Raw genomic sequence first — 20,226 nt, 5'->3', positions numbered from 1 at the left:
TATCTCACTTTTCAACACGGTTCTCATTTCTTTGTTTGTCAGGTAATTTTTCATCCATTGTGTCATTTTTCTCCCAATCCTCCTCTATTTTCTGATTTCCACATCAGTCTCTTATCAAATGCCTGTGTGTGTGTGTGTGTGTGTGTGCCAAGTGATCTGCATATTGTTTCCTTCCTTGTATTTTCTTAAATAATATGTATTTTACCAATGACTTTTTAATTTTATCTTATTTTTTTATGTGTGTGTGTGTGTGTGTGTGTGTGTGTGTCATATTACTGATAGCTGTGGGTGCTCACCGATGGGGGCGTCCTCCCTGATGAAGAACTGTGCATACTTCCTGGCGCAGTGCGGGGGGTTCTCATGAGGGGGCAGCAGGAAGATGGTGACGGGCACGTCAGAGTGGTGCTGGGGGGAGCCGCTGTCCTCGCCACGGATGAAAAACTGGTACACCTCATTTTCTGTAACATTTGGGAGTTCAGTGATACTTATGGAACTAATGGAACAGTCTCTCTATATACGATAATCACTTGTGCATCCAAACTCACACTTTTTAGAGTAAAGAAAACAGCTCAACAAAAAAAAAGGGCAAAAAAAGATACAAATATTTGGAAGTTCACTGCTACTTATGGAACAGTCTCTCTATATACGATAATCACTTGTGCATCCAAACTCACACTTTTTAGAGTAAAGGAGACAGCTCGAGAGAGAGAGAGAGAGAGAGAGAGAGAGAGAGAGAGAGAGAGAGAGAGAGAGAGAGAGAAAAAAGTACAAAAATAATGGCAAAAAAAGATACAAAAATTTGAAAGTTTACTGCTACTTGTGGAACGATTTTATTTTTTACAGGAGAGAAAGCAGTTCAAGGAAAAAAAAAAAAAAAAATAAAAAAAGCATCCAAGCTCAATTTCTATACAGTAAAGCAGACAGCTCAAGATATAAAAATGCTCACTGGAGTAACTATCCTAACCCAGACACCCTCCGGACCCACATCAGTAAAAAATATAAAGAAAGCATGTGTGATTTTGGAGAGGTAGATGTAGTACTTGTGCACGAAGATGACACAGCCTGGTGGAGCATTAGCAGACAGCAGTAAGGCGCATTATGTCAGAATTATTATACGCTTCTGACTCTCACATCAGGTATTTCCGAAGGCTGAGAAAGATAACCCCTTGACTGCAGATTTCCAACAAGAAGACATCAGCAAGCTACAGGAATGGAACAAGAAGTGGCTGCTATAATTCAATGAAGAAAAATGTAAAGTCATGCACCTTGGGAGGGGATATCCAGCATACCAATAACACATGGGAAACAAACACTCCACTACCCACAGGGAGTATATGCTACCAGGCTACCAGTGAAAGTCAAATCCGTGCCAATTGCAGCGGACGGGTTAATTTTATTCTAATGAGTAGCTTTGTAGGTTCATGTTATAAAAGCTTCTTCAATCTACCACTAGTATCCATGGAAACACCTAGAAATCCTATGAAAGCCTTGTCAAGTATGTGAGCTTGGGCACTGAAATGTATAAAAATATGGTCCTTAGGTTCTTGGAGAAAATATTTTGAGGCAGAGGGAAATACTAAATGTTACAAAGGAAACTGATAACACAGAGGAAATGGAGATAGAAAATGAACAAGTTAGAGAAATAATAAGACTCGGAAGACTGAAATACAAACTGTTACAAAGAAAAATGATGACTGAGAAAATAGAAATAGAAAATGAACATGTTAGGGAAATATTAAGACTCAAGTTCGACTCTGGCGACTCGACTCCGACTCTTCACCCATGACCGTGAGTAAGTGGATGAATTACCTCGGCTGTGGATGGTCTGCACCACGGTGACCTCGCCGGTGGTGGGGTTGACCGAGAAGAGCTCCAGCGCCTCAGAACTGTTGGCTTCATACATGCGGTACCTCACTTCACTGTTTGCCCCTTCATCTGCGTCAATGGCCTCGACCTGTGATGGTGAGCATGGGGAAAGGATAACAAACGAGATCCATAGCTAGGTAAGGGTAATCTGGAACCACTGCATGTATTCTCAAACTATTCTTCACTGTTAACTCCTTCATCTGCGTCAATGGCCTCTCTAACTAAAGAAGTGAGCAGGGAGAAAGTATAACAAACGAGATCTATAGCTAGGTAAGGGTAATCTGGAACCACTGCATGTATTCTCAAACTATTCTTCACTGTTAACTCCTTCATCTGTGTCACTGGCCTCTCTAACTGTGATGGTGGGCAGGGAGAAAGTATAACAACTGAAATCTGTAGTTAGGTAAGGGTAACATATGGAGCCATTGCCCATATTCTCAGACTATTTTTCACTGTTTACTTCTTCATCTGCGTCACTGGTCTCTCTAACTGTGATGGTGGGCAGGGAGAAAGTATAACAACTGAAATCTATAGCTGGGTAAGGGTAACATGGAACCACTGCCCGTATTCTCAGAGCATTTTCCACTGTTTACTTGTTCACCTGCGTCACTGGCCCCAAACTGTGATGGTGGGCAGGGAGAAAGTATAACAAACAAGATCTATAGCTAGGTAAGGGTAATCTGGAACCACTGCATGTATTCTCAAACTATTCTTCACTGTTAACTCCTTCATCTGCGTCACTGGCCTCTCTAACTGTGATGGAGAGGTCTAGGAACGATCGCCAGATGCTGAGATGGCACAGTGTGAACTCAGTTGTCATGGTCCAGAGTCAGCACAGTGTGAACGGGGCCTAAAAGTCACTCAGTTGTCATGGTCCAGAGTCAGCACAGTGTGAACGGGGCTTAAAAGTCACTCAGTTGTCATGGTCCAGAGTCAGCACAGTGTGAACGGGGCCTAAAAGTCACTCAGTTGTCATGGTACAGAGTCGGCACCGTGTGAACGGGGCTTAAAGTCACTCAGTTGTCATGGTCCAGAGTCAGCACAGTGTGAACGGGCTTAAAAGTCACTCAGTTGTCATGGTCCAGAGTCAGCACAGTGTGAACGGGGCTAAAAGTCACTCTGTTGTCATGGTACAGAGTCAGCACAGTGTGAACGGGGCTTAAAAGTCACTCAGTTGTCATGGTCCAGAGTCAGCACAGTGTGAACGGGGCTTAAAAGTCACTCAGTTGTCATGGTCCAGAGTCAGCACAGTGTGAACGGGGCTTAAAAGTCACTCAGTTGTCATGGTCCAGAGTCAGCACAGTGTGAACGGGGCTTAAAAGTCACTCAGTTGTCATGGTCCAGAGTCAGCACAGTGTGAACGGGGCTTAAAAGTCACTCAGTTGTCATGGTCCAGAGTCAGCACAGTGTGAACGGGGCCTAACTCCTCCCTGCCCAGTGTTCCACACCTTGAGAATGGTTGTCCTGGGAGCCACGTCAGTGTTGATGTTCGCCTGATACTCCGGCAACATGAAGAATGGCGGGTTGTCATTCTTGTCACGGACCGTCACACGCACCGCCGTGAAGCTGGCCCGGCCCCCCTCGTCCATCACAGACACCTTGAGGCTGTGCATGGGCAGGGACTCGCGATCCAGAGGTGTCTCAGTGTATAGGTTGCCTGGGAAGGGGTGAAGTTTGTACGGTATAAATTACAAAGATGGGGTCACTTTTTATTTTTTATTTTTATTTATTTTTTTATTTTTATTTTTTATTTTTACAGGAAAGGAAGCAGCTGAAGGGCATAAAAGAAAAGAGTAGCAAAAAAGCCCACTAAATGCTGCTCCTAAAAAAAGATAAAAGTAAAGAGTGGCCAAAAGAGAGGCCAATTTCGGGTTACATAGAAAGTCTCATTAGTAAGGACGCATATGTGATTTTTCCGAGTCAAGACATATGGTACTTGTTTGGTGATCGCCGGCGTTTTGTTAGGTTAGGGTAAGTTTAGGGTATCTTTCATTCAAAGCCTCACAACAGTATGCTCTAGTGATGTAGTTCCTTTAGGTTTAAAATGTAGGTAAATATACAAGCTATTGTAATGCTGTCTCAGGGAAAACTTCAATAAAATATGACTGGAAGAGCAGCATATTTTCCTTTTTTTTTTTATCTCCTTAACCTTTTATTGCTACCATTACTCTTACTACTATGACTACTACTACTTCTCCTCCTACGACTACTCCTACTAATACTATGAACAACAACATTCACACATCAAACCTTCAAATGAAATCTTTTACTGCAGGAACCTAAAATTCAAAAGTAAAGTACAAGCAAATTCAAAGGGCCGTATTACTAAACATTTCGTCTCCCAAGTTCACATATTTGACAAGGCTTTCGTCGGAGTTTTGCGCATTTCTAAGGGTAGTTTTAAGACCCCGGTGTTAGTTTGACCCTTCTTCTGTACCGTGAACCTAAAGAAACACTCATTATAACCTGATTGATCCCCTCTTTGACCTTTAGGAAATAGTTGATGTGAGAAATGAAATTGTCTAAGAATACCATCCAATGTCTCTCTCTACCTTCTTTGTCCACGGTGAAGGCTCCCTCTGAAGTCTGGTGCAGGATGGTGTACTGCAGCTTGCCCAGGTCCCAGGCATCATGGTCCGTGGCTACCAGGTTGATGACTAGCTGGCCAGGAGATGAATTTTCCTCCACGTAAGCTTCATATAGAGTGCGATTAAACCTGAGGAATATAAACAGACACTGAGGTTGTATGATGTATGATAGCTAGTGCAATGTAGTGTGTTCCAATGGTTGATGAGAAGGTTGAGGAGAAGAGTTTTCCTCCATGTAGGCATCTTAAAGAGTGTGATTAAACCCAAGGAGCATTAACAGACACTGAAGTTGTATGGGATCGCTAGATAGGATGTGTAAAAGGTAGTGCGATGTAGTGTGTTCAAATGGTTGATGAGAAGGCTGAGGAGAAGAGTTTTTCTCCATGTAGTCTTCATAGTGTGATTAAACCCGAGGAGGATATACGGACACTGAGGTTGTACGGCGCTGCTTGGTAGGATGTGTGGTAGGCAGTGCGATGTAGTGTGTTCCAATGTTTGATGAGGAGAAGAGTTTTCCGCAATGTAAGATTTGTAAAGAGTGCGATTAAACCTGAGGAGTATAAACAGACACTGAGGTTGTACGGCACTGCTTGGTAGGATGTGTGGTAGGTAGTGCAATGTAGTGTGTTCCAATAGTTGATGAGAAGGTTGAGAAGAATTTTCCTCCAGGTAAGCTCCGTAGAGAGTGCGATTAAACCTAAGGAGTATAAACAGACAGTGAGGTTGTATGGCACTGTTTGGTAGGAATAGGATGATAGGTATTGCAATGTTGTAGTATGTTCCAAAGATAGTGCTCATTTCCTGCTATAATGCCTAGGTAAGGTCTGGGTGTTTGTGGCTGACTGGGCTACTTGAGGGCTTTGCTGGCGTTGCTTATTATACTACATGCCGTCTACCTATCAGTGCCTTACAAGGGGAGATGGTGGGAGAGAACAATATGAAAACTTGAAGATAGCTGACTGTCTTGGGCCTCCTTAAAATCTGCCACACTGAGAAGAAGTATACCCCTTGCTATCTTTTATTACTGTTTTCATGTTGACTGCTCTTGTGAAAACTTAAAGGTAACTGACTGCATTGACTCTTTAAAGGATGCCATATTGATATTTCTCTCGCTGTCTTTTATAAATATTTTCATGCTGACTGACTGGTGTGATAACCTTAACCCGTCCGCTGAGATTGGTACGGATTTGGCCTTCACTGGTAGCCTGGTAACATACAGTCCCAGGTCTTTCTCTGCCTCTGTGGTGGATAGTGGAGTGTTTCCATGTGGTATTGGTATGCTGGATATCCCCTCCCAAGGTGCATGACTTTACATTTTTCTTAATTGAATTGTAGCAGCCACTTTTTGTTCCATTCCTGTAGCTTGGTGATGTCTTCTGGTAGGAAATCCGCAGTCAAGGAGTTAAGATAATTGAGTGTTTTCAACCTCTTTGGTCTCTGCCACAGTGATATTTCCCTTGCTGTCCTTTATCAATGCTTTCATGCCAACTGACTGGTGTGAAAACCTTAAGATAAAAGACTTTCGGTTGACCTTTTTGACTGTCTCATATATCGTAAAAAAGATGACGTTAATGTTAGCGGCTTCATAAATTGCCATCACAGCCTCAAAAACTGCCATCACTGCCTTAAACACGGCCATCACAGCCTTAAACACGGCCATCACAGCCTTAAACACGCCATCACAGCCTTAAACACGGCCATCACTGCCTTAAACACGGCCATCACAGCCTTAAACACGGCCATCACAGCCTTAAACACGCCATCACAGCCTTAAACACGGCCATCACAGCCTTAAACACGGCCATCACAGCCTTAAACACGGCCATCACAGCCTTAAACACGGCCATCACAGCCTTAAACACGCCATCACAGCCTTAAACACGGCCATCACAGCCTTAAACACGGCCATCACAGCATTTGTACCCAAAGACCATAATAAAAGGTTACCTCGGCGCGTGGTGGTTGGAGGTCAGCCCCGAGACGTGCAGGCCGGTGAAGGCCGCGTGCACCCCGTCACTCACGGACAGGTTCAGGGTGAGGGAGGCCACGTCCTTGAGCTTGTGTGGGGCCGTCACCGTCAACACACCTGGGGAAAAAGATCCACCTTTCAATAGTTAAAATTCACCATTCTCAAGCCAACACATTCCATCTCCTCTTCCTGCACCACTCTGGTCACTGCAGGAGCAAACAATCGTGCCTTCAACCCTTCATCAAAACAACAGCTTTTCTTTCCAACACGTATCCCTGAAAATGTCTAAAATTTTTCCTCCAAACTTCAAGCTTCCTTAACCCTTAAACGACGGATATTGTTTTCACTAAAATGGTCCCTGGATACGGGTAAAAACAGCTGCTATTTTGTTGTTGTTTATTCACATTGTATAAAGCGTCTTAACTCATTGAAGACAGCGGTGAAATCCAAATTGCGATACGTTGTGTAACAGTCATGCTGGAGCACTTGCACAGATAATGAAATAACACCATCACTCTTTAGGTCACTCTCACTACTGCATGCTTTCACTATTTTTTATTTATTTACATATTATAGTGCAATTAAGTACAAGTATGTCGATGAGCGGGCAACGGCCTGCCGCTGGGCTGTCACTACTCACAATGTTTTCGTCACTGTTATCCTTGTACTCAGAATGATCTTCACTCTCTATCCTGTCCTGTGTTTCCCAGTGTTTTCTTATCTTACGGTTCCAGGGCTGCTCAGTGAGGACTAATGATCTTATTTCAAATCTACGAGGGTCAGATAATTATGCTGGCAGACACCTCGGCAAATCACAGAACCCGCCAAATTTGATCTAAACATTCAAATTAGTGGCGCGAAAGAGTCTGATTAAATGAATGATGGCCGTCTGTGCGGACCGAGCCGGGTTTGATTAAATAAACGATGGCCATTGTTGAAGGTTTAAGTCTAGTCATCTATACGTGTACATGAACCTTACCAGTCAGCTGATCCATTTTGAAGATGGCGTCTCGGTCTCCCGAGTGAATGGCATAACTGAGCGGCGTGACCTGACCAGCGTCTGGGTCAGTGGCAGACACCGAGGTGACCACATGGCCGGGCTGGGCCTCGGCCGACACGCGGCAGGAGTAGCTGTCCTGGCGCCACGCTGGAGGGTTGTCGTTGAAGTCCACAACTGTAGGCAAAGAAAACATAACGAAACACGACTATAGGATCGGTGTGGTCTGACGCTTCCATCCCTCACATCAATTATTTCCAAAGGCCAAAACGGAGCTTAGTCGGTTTCCTAGGAGTGTTTTTTCAGGTTCGAGGTACAAACAAAGGGTCAAACTATTATCGGGGTCATAAAATTACCCATGGAAATAACCACAACTCCATTGCAAACCTAGTCAAATATGAGCGCTTGGGTGCTAAAATGTTTAAGAATATGACCCTAGATATATTGTAGTTACTTTTGTCCACTTTTTCTGCCCCCTCCTACATGCGTGTCCTGCCCAGAGTTGGCAGGATTTTAATCAAATATTTATAATCGAAAAAAGTGGTTTTCTATTGTTGTGCTGGAAGCTTCCCCCGGCGACCATAGGCCTCTAGAAGGCTCCCGGAGAAACGAGCAAAGGGGCGGGGAGGAAGGCGAGCCGTCCGCGCCCCACGGGGCGCGGCCAGGCGCCAGGCGGGAAGTGTTGCCAACTCGCATATATTTTTGCTACATGTTCTTGTATGATCTGAAATATACTGTAATATTCTAGACTGTACTGTTCTGGATATATATAGGAGAAGAGGGCGAGAGAGAGTCAGTCCCAGTCATAGTAAGCTAGTGGTAAGTGAAGAGTCAGAGTGAAGTGTACTACTAAGGAAGAATATTAAATTACAGAAACTGTGCAAAGTGTTTACATATCTCCCTCCCACGGAGTCTCCTGACGGCGACACGGAACCCAAGTAACACGTCCGGCATAACACTGGTGTCAGGAGTGTAGGCATTTGTTTTTCGCCATGGAGACTCGTTCCCAAGCTGCCCAGAGGGACGACATGTTGACTGAACTTTTGGAAGCCTTGAGACTACAGGGGGAGAAACAAGAAAGAGCACTCCAAGAACTCAAAGAACAACAAGAAAGAGCACAGCAACAACAAGAAGGAACACTCCAAGAACTCAAAGAACAACAAGAAAGAGCACACCAAGAACTCAAAGAACAACAAGAAAGAGCACAGCAACAACAAGAAGGAACACTCCAAGAACTCAAAGAACAGCTAGAAGATCGCTTCACAGGATTACAGCTACAGCTTAAAGCAGTACAAGATGGAAGTGAGTCAGTGCGAAGAGAAATGACTGATGTGACCACGAACTTGGGACAACGCCTGATAGAAGTGGAGAAAGAACACACAACTCTTCAACAAGAGATGGAGGTGGTACGGGAGACGACACACAAAGAAATATTAGAAGTGCAAGGAAAGGTGAACCGTACTGAACAGGCAGTTTGTGACGTAAGTGACAGAGTGAAGGCCCTTGAAGACTGCTTGGCTGGAAACGGACAGCCAGTGCCTGCAGGGGCTAGTTGTACCCAAGATGCTTCTCCTACGCAAGTCCGGGGTAGTTTGAGCCCTGTTTCGCCTGAGTTTATCCCCGCAAGAAGTTCCGCCAGCCCCATGGGTCTGCTGGGTTCGCCTGTTAGAAAGAAGCCTCAGGAGTTTGATGGCAAGGTCTCCTGGGAGGCTTACCGCGCTCAGTTTGAGCTGTTGGCAGCTCGGAACGGATGGGATGACCAAGAGTGCGCGGTACAGCTGGCCACTAGCCTGAAAGGGGCGGCGCTGGAGGTCCTTGCTCAGCTCGACAATGCGACAAAGGGCAGCTACAGCGGGCTGGCACAGGCGCTGGAGCAACGATATGGGACCAAGCACCAGAACGAGCTCTTCAGGGTTAGGTTCAGAACCCGCAACAGGAGGCGCGGCGAGTCTCTTCAGGAACTCGCTCAGGACCTTGAGAGCATGGCGCACAAGGCATACCCAGGTGCCACCCCTGACCTGCTGACGGTTTTGCTGCGTGATCAATTCATCGATGCCCTGGACAGCCCTCAGCTGAAGATACAAGTGAACCAAGCTAAGCCAACATCAATGCAGGAAGCTCTGGCACGTGCCATGGAGTTTGAGTCCTTTGTTAGGTCTAGCTTGTCAAGCTTCAGGGACGACTCGACTTCTGGCTTTAGGGCACGAAAGGGCGCTGTCAGCGACACAGACAGGTTCCAAGGAACGTGCTGGTACTGCGAGAAGGTTGGGCACAAGGAGAACGAATGCTATAAGAGGAAGAAGGAATATGAAGGTGCCGCTAAGAAGAAGCCCAGGGAAGGACCCAAGTGCTGGACCTGTGGAGAAAAGGGGCACTGGAAGAATGAGTGTCGGAAAAATGTGCCCCCAACGATCGAGGGACCACCACTCGGGAAACTAAGAAGGACTGGTTCACGGGGGCAACGACCAGTCTGTCCTGTACATGCCCCGAAGATATCAGTGTGCAGGAGAACCACCATGACAAGCTGCCAAGTGGAGGGCAAGGTTGACGGAGTGTTGTGGCCTGTGGTCGTCGACACAGGCTCGGAACGCACATTGGTGCGGCCTGACGTGGTGAGTCATCGTCGGCTTCCTAAGACGCCGCATCGACTGTGCGGAGTCACAGGACACTACGCAGAGCTCAGAGGCCCAGTGGACGTGAAGTTTGAGCTCGGAGGAAAGGAAGAGTTCCTCTCTGTGTACGTGGCCGACATGGATGACCCCTGCATCCTAGGTATGGATTATCTTGTCTCCCACAGGTGCGAGCTGGACTTCCGCGCTAAGCAGCTGACTGTAAGAGGAAGGAGGGTGCCACTGACGACTGTGAACAAGGAAGACCTGCCAGTGACGGTCAAGCGCACCACCATTATTCCTCCGAGGTCGGAGATGCTGTTACCCTGTCAAATTACGGGTGCCCCCCCGGCTAGCCTGTGTGTGGTAGAGAGTGGAAGTCGATGCCCGGTAGAAAACGGGGTGATTGTAGGCAGTACTTTGGTAGACCCTGCTGCAGCGGAAGTGCCTGTCGTCGTGGCCAATGTCTCCTTCAGCCCAAAGAAAATAAAACAAGGGACCATGGTGGGGTTTTGCCAAGAGATCGACCAGAAACCAAGAACCTGTGTCTGCAGGAGAACCCTGACGAAGCCCCAGGAGGAGCTGCCTGACTACCTGTGCGACCTGTTTGACAGGAGCTCCAAGTGTCTAGAGGAACCCCAAGTGGAACAGCTCAGGGAGCTTCTCGTGAGAAATGCAGATGTGTTTTCCACAGGAGACCTGGACTTGGGGTGTACGGACCTGGTAGAGCACCACATCGACACAGGTAGCCACCGCCCAGTGAAGCAAGCTCCTCGAAGGATGGCACCAGCCCGTCGCAAGGAGATGGATGAGGTAATGGATGATCTCCGGCAACAAGGGTTAATCGAGCGGTCCAGCAGCCCGTGGGCGTCTGCTGTAGTGCTCGTCAGGAAAAAGGACGGTTCCCTCAGGTGCTGCGTGGACTACCGAGCCCTCAACGATCTCACCATCAAGGATTCATACCCACTCCCACGGATCGACGACACGCTCGACGCCTTGGTGGGCTCCAAGTGGTTTTCAACACTGGATATGAAGTCTGGGTATCACCAAGTCAAAATGGCGGAACAGGACAAGAGAAAACAGCCTTCTCCTACGGTCAAGGCCTGTGGCCGTTTAAGGTCAAGCCCTTTGGCCTGTGCAACGCGCCGGCCACGATTGAGCGGCTGATGGAGAGGGTGCTGGAGGACTTCACTGGAAGACGGCACTCATCTACCTCGACGACGTGATTGTCTTTGGCCAGACCTTCGAGCAGGAGATGGAAAGGCTATCAGAGGTTTTCGCCCGGTTTAGAGCTGCACACCTTAAGCTCAGCCCGAAGAAATGCTGTCTGTTCCAAAAGGAGGTCCAATACTTGGGACACATCGTGAGCGAGGCTGGAGTACGCACTGATCCTGAGAAGGTGGCTGCGGTAAGGGACTGGGCGACACCCACCAACGTGAAGGAGCTGCGGAGTTTCCTCAGGTTATGCTCATAGTACCGCAGGTTTGTGAAAGGCTTCGCTACGATTGCTGCACCACTGCACCTCCTGTCGAAGAAGGGGGACAAGTTTGAGTGGACAGCGGAAACTCAGGTTGCCTTTGAGAAGCTCAAGGAGGCCCTCATCAGCTCGCCCGTACTCACCTACCCAGACCCCTCTAAGCCTTTTATACTGGATTGTGATGCCAGTGATGAGGGGATTGGTGGAGTGCTGTCCCAAGCATGTGCCGACATGGAGCGGGTTGTGGCCTACTTCAGCAAGAAGCTCACCCCAGCCGAGAAAAAATATTGCGTGACCCGGAAAGAATTCCTGGCAGTAGTTAAGGGCCTTGACTTTTTCCATGCTTACCTGTACGGTGCAACTTTCACCATCCGCACGGATCACGCTGCATTGCGGTGGCTGAAGTCACTGAAAAACCCTGAGGGCCAGCTTGCTCGCTGGATAGGTAAACTAGAGCAGCATCACTACACTATTGTGCACCGATCTGGACTAACACACGGTAACGCGGACAGCTTGAGCCGGCGCCCATGCCTACCGGAGTGTCAACATTGCCTCCAGAGGAAAGCGTCCAGAATATGTGCCGCCGCACTACAGTGGAACAGACAGCGGAGGTGCCATGGGAAGACTTGGGAAAACTGCAGCGGAGGACCGAGATCTGAGACCAATTATGGAGTGGCTGAGTCAGTCGTCAACGCGACCTGGGTGGAAGTAATCTCGAGAAAGCCCTACCAAGAATTACTGGACTCAGTGGGACACTCTTCGGATAGACGACGGGGTGTTGCAGCGACGCTGGGTCTCTCATGATGGTCTTGACCACTACTGGTCCACGGTGTTACCTGTGAAGTCCCGGGAAGGCGTCTTGAAAGAAATGCACGACAACATCACCAGCGGACACCTAGGGGTAAAGAAGACACTGAGTCGCCTGCGCCAAAGGTTCTACTGGGTTGGCATGAGGAAGGACGTGGAAGAATGGTGTCACGCGTGTGAGGTGTGCTGTGCAAAGAAGGGCCCCAAGAAGCGTCACCGTGCCCCACTGCAACTATACCAGGTTGGAGCCCCCATGGAACGGGTGGCAGTGGATATAGCAGGACCCTTGCCTCTGACGACGAACGGAAATAGGTACATCTGTGTCACAATTGATTACTTCACCAAGTGGCCGGAAGCCTACGCCATCCCTGACCAAGAAGCCACTACCATCGCCAAGGTTTTGGTGGAGGAGTTCTTCTGTCGCTTCGGTGTGCCTAACGAGCTCCATTCCGACCAGGGAAGGAATTTTGAGTCAACAGTCCTTGCTGAGTGCTGCAAGCTTCTGGGTATCAAGAAGACCCGGACCACCCCTCTGCACCCACAGTCAGATGGAATGGTGGAGAGGTTTAATTGGACGTTAGGCCAGGAGTTGGCCAAGCAGTGCAACAATGATCAGTCTTCATGGGATCAGAAGCTGCCTGCGCTTCTCATGGCCTACAGGTCTGCCGCCCACGAGACTACGGGGTATTCACCGGCAAAGCTGATGTTTGGACGTGAGCTGCGATTGCCGGTGGACCTACTGACAGGAAGGCCTCCTGGGGAAAGCCTTCCAAGGGACGCCTCCAGTTTTGCCCGTCAACTAGAGGAACGGCTGGAAGAGGTGCACCATCAAGTCCGTGGTGCCTTGAAGTTCTCCTGGGAGGCCATGAAGCGCGGTTACAATATGAGGGCAAGCCACGTTGACTTCAAGGAAGGAGACCGAGTCTGGCTTTACAACCCGCAGAGGAAGAAAGGACAGTCTCCGAAGTTACAGAGCCCCTGGGAAGGCCCTTACACTGTGCTAGAACGCCTCTCCGACGTGACTTACCGAATCCGGAGAACGGAAAAGACCAAGCCGAAAGTTGTCCACGTCAACCGCCTATGGAGGTACCACGGTCCGGGAAACTACACCTGGAACAACTACAGACACCCACCAGCCGACGAAAACGCACGGGCCGTCCAGGACCGAGAGGAGGTCGACGACGACGTAGGCCTCCTGGCCCTTTCAGCCGAGGGAGATAACCTCCCGGCTTCGGCAGATGTTCCAGGGACACCCCAAGAAGCGGACGACGACGAGGCGCACCAAGAGACAGACGCGCAGGAGGCAACGAACAGAAGACAGAGACAACGCAGGCGTCCACAGCGATACGACGATTATTATGTTTTGATTAATTCTCTTATGTTTGTACATAGTTAAGTGTGTGATCGGGACGATCACAATTAAGAGGGGGGGATAGTGTTGTGCTGGAAGCTTCCCCCGGCGACCATAGGCCTCTAGAAGGCTCCCGGAGAAACGAGCAAAGGGGCGGGGAGGAAGGCGAGCCGTCCGCGCCCCACGGGGCGCGGCCAGGCGCCAGGCGGGAAGTGTTGCCAACTCGCATATATTTTTGCTACATGTTCTTGTATGATCTGAAATATACTGTAATATTCTAGACTGTACTGTTCTGGATATATATAGGAGAAGAGGGCGAGAGAGAGTCAGTCCCAGTCATAGTAAGCTAGTGGTAAGTGAAGAGTCAGAGTGAAGTGTACTACTAAGGAAGAATATTAAATTACAGAAACTGTGCAAAGTGTTTACATATCTCCCTCCCACGGAGTCTCCTGACGGCGACACGGAACCCAAGTAACACGTCCGGCATAACACTATATTCATATTTTTTCTATTACTTAATTTACTGTCTGGATGCATACCAAGGTTGAGAACCCACTCTAAAAAACAGCTGGTGTGGGAATATACCTTCTTTGTCAGCCATAACGTTCAGTACCTCATATGGAAACTTCATGCATACAATTTGCCTTTGGCCCAATTAATCTGGCTATATAAGTGTTTACTGTCCACATGTAATTTACCGTCAATAACCACTGTGGCGGTGGAGGAGAGCTGGGGTATGCCTGAGTCCGTGGCCAGCACAGTCAGCACGTGTCGAGCCTCAGTCTCTGCATCCAGCTCCTTGGTGAGTGTGACGGCACCGTCCAGGGCACGCACCTCAAAGCTGCCACACTCCATGACACACGAGTAGCGCACTGAACCGCCCGGCCCCGTGTCCACGTCACTTGCCGAGACCTGTACAAGGCAGAGGGTGAAGGTGTCTTGACAATGCAAAAAGAATTCAAACTTTTGATTTTTCGATCAGCTTATCAAACTTATGCATAAGATCCATTTTTGATTGATTAACAATGAAATGTTACTAGGCAGTGAATGGGAATCAATATTTATAAAAGAGTTTATGGTCAAATTTTCATATTAAAAAAAGTGGAAAAACCTGTAATATTTGCTGAAGTAATTTACCTGCAGCACCACGTGGCCCGGTGATGCAGCCTCCGACACGTCTCCCTTGAAGACGGAACGGCTGAACTCCGGCGGGTTGTCATTGACGTCCGTGACTGCGACTGTGACGTGGGTGTCCGTGTGGCCCCCGGTGAAGGGGTCCCGCGCCCGCACCGTCAGGTTGTGGCTGGCGGAGGCCTCGTAGTCCAGCAGGGCAGTGGTCTGGACGACGCCTGGACACAGGGCGACACCATTACCTTTGTGTGCTAAGACCAGTGAGGGAAGCAGTGCTGGACCAGTAAATGCCTACATACTCAGACTAAACACCTCACCAGTACCATATAAAAACTGTTTTATATAACAAGGTTCATGCAAGTGCATGGAGGGAAAAATGAAAAAAATGTGTTGGCAGGGATAATGAATGATGCAAACACACACACACACACACACACACACACACACACACACACACACACACACACATCTTATGAACATCATGAGAAATGTCTCTGTACATGTTTTCTAGTGATAAGTTGTCAAGGCAGGCGGGGAAACAGAAGGCAGCAACCACTTCATGTACTTATGATCAACAAAACTGGCAGACATTCATTAAGTGTCATGTCAAAGTGTTAATGGTTGAATAATGTATCCAGAGTGCATAAGAACATAAGAACGTAAGGAGTCTGCAAGAGGCTGGTTGGCCTATACAAGGCAGCTCCTGTACACTCAACCCCACCTTACCTCACCATCCATGGCTTTATCTAACCTCTTCTTGAATGTATCTATGGTATTGGCACCCACAACATGGCTCCCAAGCCTGTTCCATTCGTCCACCACTCTATTAGTGAACCAATTCTTGCCTATGTCTTTGTTGTAACTTAAAACCATTGCCACGCGTCCTACCTTGGCTCTTTTACTATCAAAATCTTATTGACATCCCCTTATTAAAGCCCTTCATCCATTTATAGACTTCGATCAAGTCTCCTAGCAACCTTCGCCTTTCTAGAGAGTGTAGATTTAAATGCTTCAGCCTGTCTTCATAAAGCAAGTTTCTCACCCCCTGAATCATCTTTGTCATCCTCCTCTGTACAGATTCTAACATCTTGATATCCATTCTATAGTAGGGGGACCAGAACTGAACTGCATAATCGAGATGAGGTCTAACTAGTGCTAAGTAAAGTTTGAGGATGACTTCAGCGCTCCTATTGCTTACGCTCCTTGAGATGAAACCCAGTACTCTGTTGGCCCGATTTTTAGCCTGAATGCATTGAGCCCTAGGCCGAAGGTCTGCGCTTACTAGGACTCCTAAGTCTCTCTCACGCCCAGACCTGCTTAGAGGAGTGTCATTTAAGGAGTAATTGTGTGAGGGGTTATTCCTACCTACACTCAAAATGCTACACTTCCCGACATTGAATTCCATCTGCCACTTCCCCGCCCAATCATATAGTCTGTCAAGCTCATCCTGGAGAATAGTAGCGTCCCTGTCTGATTGGATTACTCTACCGATCTTGGTATCATCTGCGAACTTACTGACATCACTACTAATTCCTGTGTCCAAGTCATTGATGTAAATAATAAAAAGCAGAGGACCCAGCACCGACCCTTGAGGGACTCCACTCGTAACACTGCCCCATTCAGATTTTTTACCATTGATTTGCACTCTTTGCTTCCTACCACTAAGCCACGCCCAGATCCAGTCCAAAACTTTCCCATCTACGCCGTGAGCCTGTAATTTTAGTAATAGCCGGTGATGAGGGACTTTGTCGAACGCTTTACTGAAATCTAGATATAATATGTCATAGTTTTCATCTCGGTCAACCGCCTCGATTACTTTAGTGTAGAAGGACAACAGGTTAGTAAGGCAAGACCTACCCTTTGTGAACCCATGCTGTGAATCATGAATTAAATTATGCTTCTCTAGATGGTCCCGAATTCTCCCGGCTTTAATTGACTCCAACATCTTTCCTACAACTGATGTTAAGCTAATTGGGCGATAATTTGAGGTGGCTGACTTGTCTCCCTTTTTGAAAATCGGCGTCACATTAGCTACTTTCCATTGATTGGGCACATATCCAGAATTTACCGACATCTTAAAGATATCGGTAAGAGGGCCACTAAGGACTTCCTTGCACTCTTTCAGAACCCTTGGGAATACTCCGTCTGGGCCCGGCGATTTGTTTTTCTTCAACCTACCAATCTCATCCTAGACTACTTGCCTAGTGATGATCACATCCCTCAACTTGTCGCTCTCTTCGCCCTCATATACCTGAACTCTCTCCGGAATGGTTGTTAGATTTTCCTGCGTGAAAACTGAGAGGAAATAGTCATTCATCATTTGGCTCATATCTTCTCCATTCTCAACGAGCTCGCCCGTGTTTGTTTTCAACGGTCCAATTCTGTCCCTTGTTTTCGTTCTGTACAATTTGAAGAAGCCCTTGGGATCGCTCTTGGCCTCGTTGGCTACCCTAATCTCATAATTTCTTTTTGCTAGGCGGGTGTTCTTCTTCACCGACCTGGCTAGCTCAATATACCTACGCCTGAGGTGAATTTCTCCGTTCTTTATTTTCCTATAAATCCCTCTCTTCAAGCCTATCTCATGCTTGAGTCTGCGGGTCATCCATTTGGGGTCGTTATTTTCCTTCCTACGTGCTTGGTAAGGGATATGCTGTCTCTGACCCTCTGCAATTACTCTAACTAAATTAAATTATTGTAGGTCATTTCTACATGGTTCCCCTGTCTTTCCGGTTCCAGCCCTGAGATCTGTCCCTCATCCAGCCCTAGGGTTCCCCAATTTACCTCCTCAAGGTGTCTTCTGAGCCCCTCATAATCAGCTCTTCTAAAGTCAGCTGACTCTAAATTTTATACAAAGTTATATTTATGAGTCCTAAGGAAACTTGCGTATGTGTCAGTTCTTATTAGAGCTAAGTTTTAGTTTGGAACCAATTCCCCGCTGGAGCCACTCCTCCTGGCAGTGTGTTGCACCCGCAGCCACGGCCACGGACAGGCTCCTAAGCCAAGGCGGATTTTTAATATAAAGACTAGAGATTCTTTACAAAAATCCCAATTACACATAGTAATAATTGGATATATATATATATATATATATATATATATATATATATATATATATATATATATATATATATATATATATATATATATATACAGTCAAACTTCGGTATACGAGTGGCTTAGTTTACGAGTGTTTTGATTTACGAGCAATAAAACCCCACAAAAATGCCTTGCTGTACGATCGGTGACTTGGAATACGAGCATCCTGTTTGTCCTTTTTTTTGTGTGTGTGTGTCGCCACCCCACGGGTGGGGACACGGGCTATATGGAGCCCGTCATGGTCAAGCGCGTACGTCCCTTCGAGGAGATACCACAAAGGCCGGGCACAAACCCTTGCCGGGTGACGGCTCATGAAGGGGAGGGGAGGATGCCGATAGACCGACTCTATCGACTTACGTCAGCCTAACCGACCAAGTCGGTCTTTCGACGAGGATTGGCGTGTCTCTTTGTACAAGTCGAAGACGTTAGCGTGGGTTCCCTTTGTTCGCTGCAAGACGAGAGTGCTCAGAGCAGAAAACAATAGGAATAGAACCTCAGTTAGGGCTGCCACCTTGATCTAAAACAAATAAGAAACGCAGCATCCCATCCTCCAATACAGAACGAATCCATATTTTAAGGAACTGATGGCAACCCTAAAATTAATCTGGCCTGCCATGACTGATAGCCGCTGCCCGCTGCTATTGAAGGCAAGAGGAAGGGGGGAGAGACATTACGACGCGTATTTTACACGTATTTCAGGACGACCCTTGACAAATATAATTTTGTGGACTGGTTTTGTGGTTCACCGAAAAATGCGCTCACTACCTTTTTAAAATACTGAATTTTATCTGCTTAACCATTCAGACAGGCAAATACGGAACAAATGGCGTTTCGTATTTTAACTAATGGGTGGCAAGTTTGCAACCCTAAGGTGTCATCTGACAATATTTGGCCTTCTTGAACGACCTCCCATTCTTAAGACTGTTTTTCACCTTCCACCCGTAGTCCCGTAATCCGCCAGAGCGGTCTCTATCTTGTCCATTTGATTGAATGAACCAACACTATTTCTCATTTTGTCACTCATCAAGGACAACACGTTAATTTAGTCACAGTTACGGGATCTACAGTTCATTAGGAGTATTTCAGTAGCTAGTTAGCATTACTGTATGCGATGGAGTTTCTTAAAACGTCCTTTTTCTCTACAACATATTGACAAATGGCATCGTTTCAATTTCTTGTTTCGAACGATGACGATTTCATACCGCTAAGTTCTTACTTATCATTCAGTGATGCTTTAAAATGGTTTGTGGTGCAAGAGTAACATAACAGTAACCTCGTGAACTCTATGTCCACCCCCACCTAGTAGGGTTACCCATAGGAATCTCAGGAAATGGCCATCGCCAAAGGCCTATGGAGGTGCGGCCAGCAAGACAGTGGCTGTACCCAGCCCCGCCGCGGCTTGCCCAGGACCCCCGATTCTTGCCAAGAATTTGGGGGAATTCTTTAAAATCTGACACACCAAAACAGGAAACCCAAGAACTTCGCAAGAATTGGGGTTAATTCTTGCTTGATCTAGGATAATTCCTGACCGCCAGATGACGGCTCTAGTCTCACTCCGCGTTGTAAACTCGTAGAAATAGCATCCGTGCGCTCGTGTCATGTTTTCAGCACTACAGTGTGAGTTCTTTGTGCTTTAACAATGTCCCCCAGAAAGATGGTTAAAAGGCATGGTGCTGCAAAGAAAACAGGAACGGTGGCTACTATGCTCGCAACAGGAACGGAGGGCGAGCCTCGGCATATACGTCGGGTTAGCTTCACGTTGGTGGTCGCAAAGTCACTTACAACAAGTCAAGTCACTCTGCCTTCAAAACTGCGACCAGTACGCGCAGGGGCGGTTTGGGGCGGAGCAGCGGGATGACGTCACTTGATTCCAAATACCCGCCAGTTCACGAGTGACTAAAATTGCGGTCGGGTAAGCACTTTGGATGTGCATGTTTGCCTTCTTTCACCGCGCGTTCAGGCAAGCCACTGATGAAAATATATGCCTTTTTATTATGCTATGCGTGACTGTAAATTCAATGCCTACAAATGGTGGTGTGGGGTGTGAGGGGGGCGGGGGGGATGTTGAAGTGTTTGATTTAAATTAGTCCGCCTTCCTTCGTTTTCTCTAAATCCTATATTCTACATTCTCTGGTTTGGCACCAAGCAGCGTCACGCATAAGCCACGCCTCTGCCGTGTCTCCTCCCACAAAGTTGCGTATGACTTGACTTAATATAAGTGACTTTGGGTGGTCGAACGTAGTTCCGGTGCCTCGAGAATAGGGAAACTGCGGCTTCTAAACCCCCGGGCGAAGCCTACCCCTCGAGCGTAGCTAGCGGTTGCAGGAGTCTCCGT

General features: G+C 47.4%; 1 protein-coding gene across 1 annotated transcript in view; it reads right to left on the bottom strand.

Annotated features, from left to right (window-relative positions):
* The window catches only part of LOC126994390 (protocadherin Fat 1-like), an 87,201-nt gene that overhangs the window by 60,189 nt on the left and 6,786 nt on the right, over positions 1-20,226 (bottom strand). Inside the window, exons 8-15 of the mRNA XM_050853700.1 lie at positions 14,802-15,013; positions 14,363-14,576; positions 7,403-7,597; positions 6,402-6,540; positions 4,419-4,582; positions 3,315-3,523; positions 1,810-1,954; positions 297-458 (exon numbers count right to left, since the gene is read on the bottom strand). Of these exons, the coding sequence (XP_050709657.1) occupies positions 297-458; positions 1,810-1,954; positions 3,315-3,523; positions 4,419-4,582; positions 6,402-6,540; positions 7,403-7,597; positions 14,363-14,576; positions 14,802-15,013 (1,440 nt within the window). The remainder of the gene's footprint in view (positions 1-296; positions 459-1,809; positions 1,955-3,314; positions 3,524-4,418; positions 4,583-6,401; positions 6,541-7,402; positions 7,598-14,362; positions 14,577-14,801; positions 15,014-20,226) is intronic.

Source organism: Eriocheir sinensis, unplaced genomic scaffold (genome assembly GCF_024679095.1).
Source record: "Eriocheir sinensis breed Jianghai 21 unplaced genomic scaffold, ASM2467909v1 Scaffold786, whole genome shotgun sequence".
In the NCBI taxonomy this organism is placed as follows: domain Eukaryota; kingdom Metazoa; phylum Arthropoda; class Malacostraca; order Decapoda; family Varunidae; genus Eriocheir; species Eriocheir sinensis.
This window is presented reverse-complemented; position numbering and strand designations above follow the sequence as displayed.